The following is a 13,797-nucleotide window of genomic DNA, read 5'->3' on the forward strand; positions in this document are numbered from 1 at the left end:
TCAGTCTATGCTTCGTTCCCACAGTTATAAGACTGGCTGGCTGAAGGACGTAACCTGAATTCCTGTGGTTGGCACTGGCCGTCTGGAATTCCTCATATGGAAATGTATCTCCTCCTCTCCCACATTTAATGTGTGTTAATGTATTATCTTTATGTTCGATGATAACGCTTTTCCAAAGCACGTTAAAGTCAGCTGGCGTCGAGAGGGAATCGAATTGTATGTCTGTATCTTTCCATTGGTCTCAGCCAGATCTCTGACGCGTTATTACGCGTGGCCTGCAGCAGCACAACTTTGCGTAACAGTAGTCTATGACATTATATTACTGTGGACTATTATCAGGTGAAGAGTGTGTATTTCCTATGTAATGGATATTACCATCGGAACGGATCTGAGTGAGATAGAGAGAAAGATGGCTCGGAAGATTCCAGAGAGTCTGTTTCCTTTTGCCACGGATGGACGGATGATGAAAGATAATACAGATGCTAGAGACGAGTGGGACTCGCCTGGCCATGTAAAAGACATGTCCTACACCACGAGTCTGCAGAGCAACATGCGACTCCTAAGACAATAAATGGTAAGTATCTTATTTACCTTTATTGTGTCTAAGTGTTTATCCAAGTCCTATAGTGTTTATCCAAGTCCTATAGAGTGTTTATGTGTTTATCCAAGTCCTATAGAGTGTTTATCCAAGTCCTGTAGAGTGTTTATGTGTTTATCCAAGTCCTATAGAGTGTTTATCCAAGTCCTATAGAGTGTTTATCCAAGTCCTGTAGAGTGTTTATGTGTTTATCCAATTCCTGTAGAGTGTCTATCCAAGTCCTATAGTGTTTATCCAAGTCCTGTAGAGTGTTTATGTGTTTATCCAATTCCTGTAGAGTGTTTATCCAAGTCCTATAGTGTTTATCCAAGTCCTGTAGAGTGTTTATGTGTTTATCCAATTCCTGTAGAGTGTTTATCCAAGTCCTGTAGAGTGTTTATGTGTTTATCCAAGTCCTGTAGAGTGTTTATGTGTTTATCCAAGTCCTATAGAGTGTTTATCCAAGTCCTATAGAGTGTTTATCCAAGTCCTATAGAGTGTTTATCCAAGTCCTGTAGAGTGTTTATGTGTTTATCCAAGTCCTGTAGAGTGTTTATGTGTTTATCCAAGTCCTGTAGAGTGTTTATGTGTTTATCCAAGTCCTATAGAGTGTTTATCCAAGTCCTGTAGAGTGTTTATGTGTTTATCCAAGTCCTATAGAGTGTTTATGTGTTTATCCAAGTCCTATAGAGTGTTTATGTGTTTATCCAAGTCCTGTAGAGTGTTTATGTGTTTATCCAAGTCCTGTAGAGTGTTTATGTGTTTATCCAAGTCCTGTAGAGTGTTTATGTGTTTATCCAAGTCCTGTAGAGTGTTTATCCAAGTCCTGTAGAGTGTTTATGTGTTTATCCAAGTCCTATAGAGTGTTTATCCAAGTCCTGTAGAGTGTTTATGTGTTTATCCAAGTCCTATAGAGTGTTTATGTGTTTATCCAAGTCCTATAGAGTGTTTATGTGTTTATCCAAGTCCTGTAGAGTGTTTATGTGTTTATCCATGTCCTGTAGAGTGTTTATGTGTTTATCCAAGTCCTATAGAGTGTTTATGTGTTTATCCAAGTCCTGTAGAGTGTTTATGTGTTTATCCAAGTCCTGTAGAGTGTTTATGTGTTTATCCAAGTCCTGTAGAGTGTTTATGTGTTTATCCAAGTCCTATAGAGTGTTTATGTGTTTATCCAAGTCCTGTAGAGTGTTTATGTGTTTATCCAAGTCCTGTAGAGTGTTTATGTGTTTATCCAAGTCCTGTAGAGTGTTTATGTGTTTATCCAAGTCCTGTAGAGTGTTTATCCAAGTCCTGTAGAGTGTTTATGTGTTTATCCAAGTCCTATAGAGTGTTTATCCAAGTCCTGTAGAGTGTTTATGTGTTTATCCAAGTCCTATAGAGTGTTTATGTGTTTATCCAAGTCCTATAGAGTGTTTATGTGTTTATCCAAGTCCTGTAGAGTGTTTATGTGTTTATCCATGTCCTGTAGAGTGTTTATGTGTTTATCCAAGTCCTATAGAGTGTTTATGTGTTTATCCAAGTCCTGTAGAGTGTTTATGTGTTTATCCAAGTCCTGTAGAGTGTTTATGTGTTTATCCAAGTCCTGTAGAGTGTTTATGTGTTTATCCAAGTCCTGTAGAGTGTTTATGTGTTTATCCAAGTCCTGTAGAGTGTTTATGTGTTTATCCAAGTCCTGTAGAGTGTTTATGTGTTTATCCAAGTCCTGTAGAGTGTTTATGTGTTTATCCAAGTCCTATAGAGTGTTTATGTGTTTATCCAAGTCCTGTAGAGTGTTTACAGGCTTTATTATCATAAGAACAAAGAAATGTAATGAGGACAGTTGGTTTTAAAGATGTTAATTCGTCCTCACATTGGATTATTTTAAATAGTTAAATGTTACTAAGAAGTTACAGTAATAGGTTATAATACTGTTTACCCAGATGTTTAGAGAGAGAAAATAGGGCATTGGAATGGAATAAGTGGGAGGGGAGGAAAAGCAGGTATGAAAATCTGTTCTCGATCAAGTTCACACCTGTCCTAACTCGTGTTTGTCCTGTTCTCTCCTAACAACACAGTCACACCTGTCCTAACTCGTGTTTGTCCTGTTCTCTCCTAACAACACAGTCACACCTGTCCTAACTCATGTTTGTCCTGTTCTCTCCTAACAACACAGGCACACCTGTCCTAACTCATGTTTGTCCAGTTGTCTCCTAACAACACAGTCACGCCTGTCCTAACTCATGTTTGTCCTGTTCTCTCCTAACAACACAGTCACACCTGTCCTAACTCATGTTTGTCCTGTTCTCTCCTAACAACACAGTCACACCTGTCCTAACTCATGTTTATCCTGTTCTCTCCTAACAACACAGTCACACCTGTCCTAACTCATGTTTGTCCTGTTCTCTCCTAACAACACAGTCACACCTGTCCTAACTCATGTTTGTCCTGTTCTCTCCTAACAACACAGAGTCACCTGTCCTAACTCATGTTTGTCCTGCTCTCCTAACAACACAGAGACACCTGTCCTAACTCATGTTTGTCCTGTTCTCTCCTAACAACACAGTCACACCTGTCCTAACTCATGTTTGTCCTGTTCTCTCCTAACAACACAGTCACACCTGTCCTAACTCATGTTTGTCCTGTTCTCTCCTAACAACACAGAGTCACCTGTCCTAACTCATGTTTGTCCTGTTCTCTCCTAACAACACAGAGTCACCTGTCCTAACTCATGTTTGTCCTGTTCTCTCCTAACAACACAGGCACACCTGCGGGGCATGGACGTCCGTCTGATGTGCCAGCTCCTGTCGATCAACGACGGCATCGAGGCGACGCGCTGGGACCTGGAGGTGTAGCTGAGGTTGGGGATGGCAGCGGTGACTAGCCAGGAGAGTAGCCTGGCCGAGAGCCAGGATGCATCCCGGCGAAGCAGCATGTCCAGTCTGCACTATGGGAGAGATGGTTTTGATGTGATGACTGTGGGGAGTTATCTGGGTAGCTTGGCGGAAGACCCAGCGGCGATACCGGCCCTCTCTCGCCCGCTGACCAGGTAGTTGGAGAAGGAGGCTTGGAGGGAAAGCTACTGTACATATCCAGACTATTATTGCAGACCAGCTTTAACAAACCTGATTCAGCTATACTGGCCTAAAATCAAGATGTGATGATTAGTTGATTAGTTAAATCAGGTGTGTTGGGCTGCCTGGAACAAAAGGATGCCCACATTGTAACCTACCTGTACTGTACCTGTCCAGGAACACTGTATCCAGAGGGTTTCAGAGGACAACGTTAGTGGGGGAGAGTCCAGGAACACTGTATCCAGAGGGTTTCAGAGGACAACGTTAGTGGGAGAGAGTCCAGGACAATGTGAGAGTGAAATTACAAGATGATGTTATAATACTGTTGTAGGCTTCACAACAGAATTAAATGATTGTTTTTCTGGAATAGAATAGGGGTTTTAGAACACTCTCATCTGTGGTCTTCTGAGTTGGGCCCTGGGGGAGATAAGGTCTGAGACAGGATGTGTGGGGTAGTGTCTGGTTCCATTGTACGTCCTCTCTGATGTTGCACCTATCCTGGGATAGTGTATGACCCAGAGGCTCACTCCCCTCAGTCTGCTCGTCTAGGCGAGTGCTCAAGGACATGGGTTTTACTTGAGATGGGGGTATCTGGAGCTGACAATTGATTTATGCCATAGAATGAGTTAGTGTTGCTGTACTATGAAGTACCAGGTATGAGATCTTAGGGGCCAAACTCTGTACAATAACAACAGTTTTCATAGCAAATGGGTCACAAGGTGGTGAGACTTGATACATGAGAAAGGAGTATCACCCAGCCAGATACTTTTTTCTCATGTATCAAGTCTCACCACCTTGTGACCCGTTCCACACATCTGTTGTTTGTCATGTAGACTAAGAGTGTGTATCTTTACTATAAAAGGTGTTTGTCGGGGCTCTCAACGAATCATCTAAAGGTGGTTCGTCGACCATCTTCATTATTGGAATAATTAATCAATGTTATTAATACGTTTTGAATAAAGTAAATATCCTGATTGGTAATTGACCTTGTCTCTCCTCATAATTGATTAGAATTTCCATGACAACCACTGTTTAAAGACGGTTTCAGAGGACAACGTTAGCGGGAGACATTCCACTGTCCCCTGTACGCATGACACACACACACACACACACACAGAAAAGCACACACATTTAGATTCAAATAGATTCACTTCATGAATAACATGGTCCTGTCTACAGGTAGTACCTCTGTCCCCCCTAGGCATGGGACCTCGTAAATTTAACAGAGGGGGAGAGGAATTTGAACCTGGCTTTATCCAATTCCCCTGGATCAGGTTGCTCCCTCTTTCTTAATGAGAGAGAAGAAAGAGATCATGTTAACATATCATCCTTTCATCCTCTAGTAACCCACATATGGCCTTTAGACGAATCCATCAACTTTTAAAGGAGAGAGAGAGAGTGGGAGAGGGGGAGAACAGAGAAAGAGGGGGGAGCTAGAAGGGGGAGAAAGTTGGACAGAGAGAGAAAGAGATTGGGAGAGGGGGGAGAAAGAAGGGGGAGAAAGTTGGACAGAGAGAGAAAGAGAGTGGGAGAGGGGGAGAACAGAAAAAAGAGGGGGGAGCTGGAAAGGGGAGAAAGTTGGACAGAGAGAGAGAGAGAGTGGGAGAGTGGGAGAACAGAGGAAGAGGGGGGGAGAAAGGTGGACAGAGAGAGAGAGAGAGAGAGAGGGAGAGAGAAATGTATTGCACCATACAATTCCCTCAAGGCATTAAAGATTTAGGGGGTTTACATTTCTAAAATATTTATCAAGAACAAGGTATTTTGTTTCATTTAAAAACCGCATAACATTTTGTATAAGCAAAATATTTCAGGCCTTCCACCCCCCCAACCTTTAACCGTGTGATGTTTAGAGCAGCGGCAGAGGAGGCTGTTGAGGGGAGGACGGCTCATAATAATGGCTGGAACGGAGTAAATGGAATGACATCAAACACATGGAAACCATGGAAACCAATGTGTTTGATTTATTTGATACCATTCCATTATTCTGGCCCAGCCATTACCATGAACCCGTCCTCCCCAATTAAGGTAACACCAACCTCCTGTGGGTTAGTGTTCCTACTGTACCTAACCTCCTGTAGTTTAGTGTTCCTACTGTACATAACCTCCTGTAGTTTAGTGTTCCTACTGTACATAACCTCCTGTAGTTTAGAGTGTTCCTACTGTACATAACCTCCAGTAGTTTAGTGTTCCTACTGTACATAACCTCCTGTAGTTTAGTGTTCCTGCTGTACATAACCTCCTGTAGTTTAGAGTGTTCCTACTGTACATAACCTCCTGTAGTTTAGAGTGTTCCTGCTGTACATAACCTCCTGTAGTTTAGTGTTCCTGCTGTACATAACCTCCTGTAGTTTAGAGTGTTCCTGCTGTACATAACCTCCTGTAGTTTAGTGTTCCTGCTGTACATAACCTCCTGTAGTTTAGAGTGTTCCTACTGTACACAACCTCCTGTAGTTTAGAGTGTTCCTGCTGTACATAACCTCCTGTAGTTTAGTGTTCCTGCTGTACATAACCTCCTGTAGTTCAGTGTTCCTACTGTACATCACCTCCTGTAGTTTAGAGTGTTCCTACTGTACATAACCTCCTGTAGTTTAGTGTTCCTGCTGTACATAACCTCCTGTAGTTTAGAGTGTTCCTGTGGTACATAACCTCCTGTAGTTTAGAGTGTTCCTACTGTACATAACCTCCTGTAGTTTAGTGTTCATACTGTACATAACCTTCTGTAGTTTAGTGTTCCTACTGTACATAACCTCCTGTAGTTCAGTGTTCCTACTGTACATAACCTCCTGTAGTTTAGAGTGTTCCTACTGTACATAACCTCCTATAGTTCAGTGTTCCTACTGTACATAACCTCCTGTAGTTCAGTGTTCCTACTGTACATAACCTCCTGTAGTTCAGTGTTCCTACTGTACATAACCTCCTGTAGTTTAGTGTTCCTACTGTACATAACCTCCTGTAGTTTAGTGTTCCTACTGTACATAACCTCCTGTAGTTTAGAGTGTTCCTACTGTACACAACCTCCTGTAGTTTAGAGTGTTCCTGCTGTACATAACCTCCTGTAGTTTAGTGTTCCTGCTGTACATAACCTCCTGTAGTTTAGAGTGTTCCTACTGTACATAACCTCCTGTAGTTTAGAGTGTTCCGACTGGTCATAACCTCCTGTAGTTTAGAGTGTTTCTGCTGTACATAACCTCCTGTAGTTTAGTGTTCCTGCTGTACATCACCTCCTGTAGTTTAGAGTGTTCCTGCTGTACATAACCTCCTGTAGTTTAGAGTGTTCCTGCTGTACATAACCTCCTGTAGTTTAGAGTGTTCCTACTGTACATAACCTTCTGTAGTTTAGTGTTCCTACTGTACATCACCTCCTGTAGTTTACAGTGTTCCTACTGTACATAACCTCCTGTTGTTTAGTGTTCCTACTGTACATAACCTCCTGTAGTTTAGTGTTCCTACTGTACATAACCTCCTGTAGTTTATTGTTCCTACTGTACCACACCTCCTGTAGTTTAGAGTGTTCCTACTGTACATAACCTCCTGTAGTTTAGAGTGTTCCTACTGTACATAACCTCCTGTAGTTTAGAGTGTTCCTGCTGTACATAACCTCCTGTAGTTTAGTGTTCCTACTGTACATAACCTCCTGTAGTTTAGTGTTCCTACTGTACATAACCTCCTGTAGTTTAGTGTTCCTACTGTACATAGCCTCCTGTAGTTTAGAGTGTTCCTACTGTACATAACCTCCTGTAGTTTAGAGTGTTCCTACTGTACATAACCTCCTGTAGTTTAGAGTGTTCCTACTGTACACAACCTCCTGTAGTTTAGTGTTCCTGCTGTACGTAACCTCCTGTAGTTTAGAGTGTTCCTGTGGTACATAACCTCCTGTAGTTTAGAGTGTTCCTACTGTACATAACCTCCTGTAGTTTAGTGTTCCTACTGTACATAGCCTCCTGTAGTTTAGTGTTCCTACTGTACATAACCTCCTGTAGTTTAGTGTTCCTACTGTACATAACCTCCTGTAGTTTAGAGTGTTTCTACTGTCCCTTACCTCCTGTGAACATGTTTTCTGTGAGCAGTGTTGTAATGCAGTCCCTCAAAAGGCCAAGGGTGCGTCCCAAATGAAACCCTATTTCCTACATATAGCGCCTTCAGAAAGGATTCAACCAACACGACCGTAGTTAACCAGGCCATCCCATTCATTCACACATTATGGGTTGTGCAGTGAGCTGATGGCTCCAGTCTACTGTGAGATACAGAGCCTTCAGAGAGTATTCATACCCCTTCATTTATTCCACATTTTGTTGTGTTACGGCATGAATTCAAAATGTATTAAATATATGTTTTTTTTCTCACACATCTACACACAATACCCCATAATAACAAAAGGAAAACATGTTTTTAGAAATTATTGCAAATGTATTGAAAATGAAATTCAGAAAAATCGAATTTACATAAGTATTCACACCCCTTTGCTTTGACACTCCAAACTGAGCTCAGCTGCATCCAATTTCCTTTGATCATCCTTGACATGTCGCTATAACTTGATTGGAGTCCACCTGTAGCCAATTCAATTGTTTGGACGTGATTTAGAAAGAAACACACCTGTCTATATAAGGTTCCACAGTTGACAGTGCATGTCAGAAACTATACCATGAAGTCCAAGGAACTGTTTGTAGATGTCCGAGATAGAATTGTGATGAGGCATATACGTATCTGGTGAAGGGTATAAAACCATTTCTAGAGCGTTGAACGTTTCCAAGAGCACAGTGGTCTCCATCATTGGGAAATTGAAAAAATATGGAACTACCCAGACTCTGCCTAGACCTGGCCGTCCTACCAGACTAAGGAACTGGGCAAGAAGGACCATGGTCAGGGAGGTGACCAAGAACTCAATGACCATTCTGATAGAACTATAGAGTTCCTTGGGTGAGATGGGAGAACCTGCCAGAAGAACAACAGTCTCTACAACACTTTACCAATCTGGGCTTTATGGGAGAGTGACCAGATGGAAGCCACTCCTGAGAAAGGCACATGACAGCACACCTGGAGTTGGCAAAAAGGCCCATGAAAGACTGAGAGCATAAGGCAAAATATTCTGTGGTCTAATGAGACAAAAAATCTTACTCGTTGGCCTGAATGCAAAGCGCTATGTCTGCAGAAAACCAGGGACAGGTCATCGCCCTTCTAACACCATCCCTACCCTGAAGCATGGTGGTGGCAGCATAATGCTATGGGGACGCTTTTCAGCGGCAGGGACTGGGACACTGGTAAGGATAGAGGGAACAACGAATGGAGCCAAATACAGGCCAATCCTTCATGAGAACCTGCTTCAGAGTTCAAACGACCTTAGACTGGGGGGGGGGCGAAGATTTACGTTCCAACTGGACAATCACCCCAAGCATACAGACAAAGCAACGCCGGAATGGTTTGTGTAGCCTACCACTTCGCGGCTGAGCCGTTGTTGCTCCTAGACGTTTCCACTTCACAGTAACAGCACTTACAGTTGACCAGGGCAGAAATTTGACAAACCGACTTGTCTACAGATTACATATGGAGTAATATACAGAATACATGTATATCTCCTTCTCCTATACAAACACTCCACTAAAAGGTTCTAGAACCTAAAAGGTTCTAGCATGGAAGAACTGAAAGACTATCGGTAAAGAGGTTCCTACAGGAGAATATATTAAACACAATGAACAGATAGATAAATAAATAGATAACTATTGCATTGCAGAAATTAGATACCGACAGTCGTTGTCATCCATTCGATACCGATGCAAAATAGATCAGCGCCCATCATTGATTGGTTGATTCTTTGGTTGATTCTTTGGTTGATTAAGAATCAATGTTTCTTTGTGTGATAAGTACTGATCTATTTCCCGTAGGCGGATTGGTTGTTTAGCAACAAAACCGCCGCGTTCACAACTATGGGTCAAAACAGACTGGGTTGCCTTAGCGTGGTGTAAACTCTATTTTTATTGAAAACATAAATACATTTGCACAATGAACAATTGTTGTCACAAATACATCCTTACAGTTGTTGGTTAGCTAGCTAAGTGATGTTTTTGCCATATTAGCACAAACATGAAATGAGTCAAAACACCTCAAAACAAGACATGGTATCAATAACAAGACAGAACGAGCTGAAACGAGCCACCTACGATTCCCCACATGGGGGCTTCTTGTCATTGTTGCTAGTTATCAGACCGCTCAGAATCATATCACCACGCGGCCTTCTGCCTCATCCATGTACGCGCATCATTTCCCTGACATTGTCATCCAGCCCGTATATAGTATTAGTAATAGCAGTAGCTATAATAAGCTGGCAGTATATCAGTAAACTACAAAACATGAAGTATTCAGTATTAGCCGGCTTAAAATACCGGCTTAAAATACCGGCTTAAAATACCAATATTCTATGTATACGTAGAAAATTTACGTCGTAAACCTTTAATCGTTTCTTTCTAAATTACATTCACCATATGAAATAATAAAATAAAAGTACAGGTTAGTACGCCTTCCTACAGACAACATATAAAACAGAATAAATAAATGGTTAAATAACAGTCACATTAATAAATTCATGAACATGACAGAAGTTACATAATGAAATAAACCGTATCATATTCATGTAGTTAAGGTAGCAACTAACGCACAGAGAGACAGAAAAAAGGCTCTGATTTTGAATTCTTAATTCGAATGTAAATTCTACACCTAACAGCCAATATAAAAGATTGGCGAAGAGTCTTGACATCTATTGCCACACTTGTTCTTGCATCATTAGAGTGTGTTAGTTAGTTCTGTGAGTAGTGAGTCGTCTACTATGATGAGGTCCATTTTGAAGGAGCCACAGTGATGTGAGTAGTCAGTAGTCTGCTATGATGAGGTCCATTTTGAAGGAGAGACACAGTGATGTCAGTAGTCTACTATGATGAGGTCCATTTTGAAGGAGAGACACAGTGATGTGTGTGGTCAGTAGTCTACTATGATGAGGTCCATTTTGAAGGAGCCACAGTGATGTGAGTAGTCAGTAGTCTACTATGATGAGGTCCATTTTGAAGGAGACAGTGATGTGTGTAGTCAGTAGTCTACTATGATGAGGTCCATTTTGAAGGAGAGACACAGTGATGTGTGTAGTCAGTAGTCTGCTATGATGAGGTCCATTTTGAAGGAGCCACAGTGATGTGTGTAGTCAGTAGTCTACTATGATGAGGTCCATTTTGAAGGAGAGACACAGTGATGTGTGTAGTCAGTAGTCTACTATGATGAGGTCCATTTTGAAGGAGACACAGTGATGTGTGTAGTCAGTAGTCTACTATGATGAGGTCCATTTTGAAGGAGACACAGTGATGTGTGTAGTCAGTAGTCTACTATGATGAGGTCCATTTTGAAGGAGCCACAGTGATGTGAGTAGTCAGTAGTCTACTATGATGAGGTCCATTTTGAAGGAGACAGTGATGTGTGTAGTCAGTAGTCTACTATGATGAGGTCCATTTTGAAGGAGACAGTGATGTGTGTAGTCAGTAGTCTACTATGATGAGGTCCATTTTGAAGGAGACACAGTGATGTGTGTAGTCAGTAGTCTACTATGATGAGGTCCATTTTGAAGGAGACACAGTGATGTGTGTAGTCAGTAGTCTACTATGATGAGGTCCATTTTGAAGGAGACAGTGATGTGTGTAGTCAGTAGTCTACTATGATGAGGTCCATTTTGAAGGAGACAGTGATGTGTGTAGTCAGTAGTCTACTATGATGAGGTCCATTTTGAAGGAGAGACACAGTGATGTGTGTAGTCAGTAGTCTACTATGATGAGGTCCATTTTGAAGGAGCCACAGTGATGTGAGTAGTCAGTAGTCTACTATGATGAGGTCCATTTTGAAGGAGACAGTGATGTGTGTAGTCAGTAGTCTACTATGATGAGGTCCATTTTGAAGGAGACAGTGATGTGTGTAGTCAGTAGTCTACTATGATGAGGTCCATTTTGAAGGAGACAGTGATGTGTGTAGTCAGTAGTCTACTATGATGAGGTCCATTTTGAAGGAGAGACACAGTGATGTGTGTAGTCAGTAGTCTACTATGATGAGGTCCATTTTGAAGGAGACACAGTGATGTGTGTAGTCAGTAGTCTACTATGATGAGGTCCATTTTGAAGGAGACAGTGATGTGTGTAGTCAGTAGTCTACTATGATGAGGTCCATTTTGAAGGAGACAGTGATGTGTGTAGTCAGTAGTCTACTATGATGAGGTCCATTTTGAAGGAGAGACACAGTGATGTGTGTAGTCAGTAGTCTACTATGATGAGGTCCATTTTGAAGGAGCCAGTGATGTGTGTAGTCAGTAGTCTACTATGATGAGGTCCATTTTGAAGGAGAGACACAGTGATGTGTGTAGTCAGTAGTCTACTATGATGAGGTCCATTTTGAAGGAGACAGTGATGTGTGTAGTCAGTAGTCTACTATGATGAGGTCCATTTTGAAGGAGACAGTGATGTGTGTAGTCAGTAGTCTACTATGATGAGGTCCATTTTGAAGGAGAGACACAGTGATGTGTGTAGTCAGTAGTCTACTATGATGAGGTCCATTTTGAAGGAGACACAGTGATGTGTGTAGTCAGTAGTCTACTATGATGAGGTCCATTTTGAAGGAGACAGTGATGTGTGTAGTCAGTAGTCTACTATGATGAGGTCCATTTTGAAGGAGAGACACAGTGATGTGTGTAGTCAGTAGTCTACTATGATGAGGTCCATTTTGAAGGAGACACAGTTATGTGTGTAGTCAGTAGTCTACTATGATGAGGTCCATTTTGAAGGAGACAGTGATGTGTGTAGTCAGTAGTTTACTATGATGAGGTCCATTTTGAAGGAGAGACACAGTGATGTGTGTAGTCAGTAGTCTACTATGATGAGGTCCATTTTGAAGGAGACACAGTGATGTGTGTAGTCAGTAGTCTACTATGATGAGGTCCATTTTGAAGGAGAGACACAGTGATGTGTGTAGTCAGTAGTCTACTATGATGAGGTCCATTTTGAAGGAGACAGTGATGTGTGTAGTCAGTAGTCTACTATGATGAGGTCCATTTTGAAGGAGAGACACAGTGATGTGTGTAGTCAGTAGTCTACTATGATGAGGTCCATTTTGAAGGAGAGACACAGTGATGTGTGTAGTCAGTAGTCTACTATGATGAGGTCCATTTTGAAGGAGACAGTGATGTGTGTAGTCAGTAGTCTACTATGATGAGGTCCATTTTGAAGGAGAGACACAGTGATGTGTGTAGTCAGTAGTCTACTATGATGAGGTCCATTTTGAAGGAGAGACACAGTGATGTGTGTAGTCAGTAGTCTACTATGATGAGGTCCATTTTGATGTACATAGACACATAGAAATGCATTACAGGGTTCATAGTTTTGTTACAATGAGAACCAGTTACATCTAGGATGACATATAGAAAACATTCTTCTGTGAGAATCTTCACCTCATTCTAGAGATAAACAGGGTAATATTCATTAGTGCACACCGTAGCAAAACGTTTTGCAACAGAACACATAAATGAATGTTTGTTATTGAAAAAGTTCAGACAGGCTCTCCCTGTTTCGTCTGTTTCCTGATGAACACAACCCTGATGTAGTCTGCTGATGACATCATCAAAGGGCGACAGACGATTGTGTGAGGACTACACTCAGGAGAGTACGGTGAGGACTACAGTTCCCTTGGTCCTCTTCAGTATGGCGACGGCGCCGGCGTGGGTGACCCCCTCCAGACTGTGACCGTTCACGGCGATGATCTGATCCCCACGCTGCAACCTGCCATCCTCAATCGCTGCTCCCTGGAGAGAGAGAGATAGATGCAGAGGGAGAGACAGAGAGACACTGCATCAATCACCATGGCATCAAACACAGCTGCATTGTTTGAGTTTCTACTGGTGTAGCAAGACAATCGAGTAACTTTTGATAGTCGTAAGACACAAGGAATTTACAGTAGAATGACAGGTCATTGAATTGACATTGAGGACTAAAATAACATTACCTTAGAGGCCTGTGTTACCTTTCTAAATGAAATAGAGGTTGGTGTTACCTTTCTAAATGAAATAGAGATCTGTGTTACCTTTCTGAATGAAATAGAGGCCTGTGTTACCTTTCTAAATGAAATAGAGGTCTGTGTTACCTTTCTAAATGAAAT

General features: G+C 41.7%; 1 protein-coding gene and 1 long non-coding RNA gene across 2 annotated transcripts in view; one reads left to right on the forward strand and one right to left on the reverse strand.

Annotated features, from left to right (window-relative positions):
* Position 1: 1 nt before the first annotated feature.
* LOC115187351 (uncharacterized) lies at positions 2-4,608 on the forward strand. The gene is made up of 2 exons (XR_003876036.1): positions 2-574; positions 3,316-4,608. It is a non-coding gene; the product is annotated as an uncharacterized LOC115187351 (long non-coding RNA).
* An 8,351-nt stretch (positions 4,609-12,959) lies between these two features.
* The window catches only part of LOC115187334 (multiple PDZ domain protein), an 80,205-nt gene continuing 79,367 nt past the window's right edge, over positions 12,960-13,797 (reverse strand). The window contains exon 41 of the mRNA XM_029746404.1: positions 12,960-13,444. Within this exon, the coding sequence (XP_029602264.1) occupies positions 13,298-13,444 (147 nt within the window). The 3' untranslated portion in view covers positions 12,960-13,297. The remainder of the gene's footprint in view (positions 13,445-13,797) is intronic.

Source organism: Salmo trutta, unplaced genomic scaffold (genome assembly GCF_901001165.1).
Source record: "Salmo trutta unplaced genomic scaffold, fSalTru1.1, whole genome shotgun sequence".
Taxonomy (NCBI): domain Eukaryota; kingdom Metazoa; phylum Chordata; class Actinopteri; order Salmoniformes; family Salmonidae; genus Salmo; species Salmo trutta.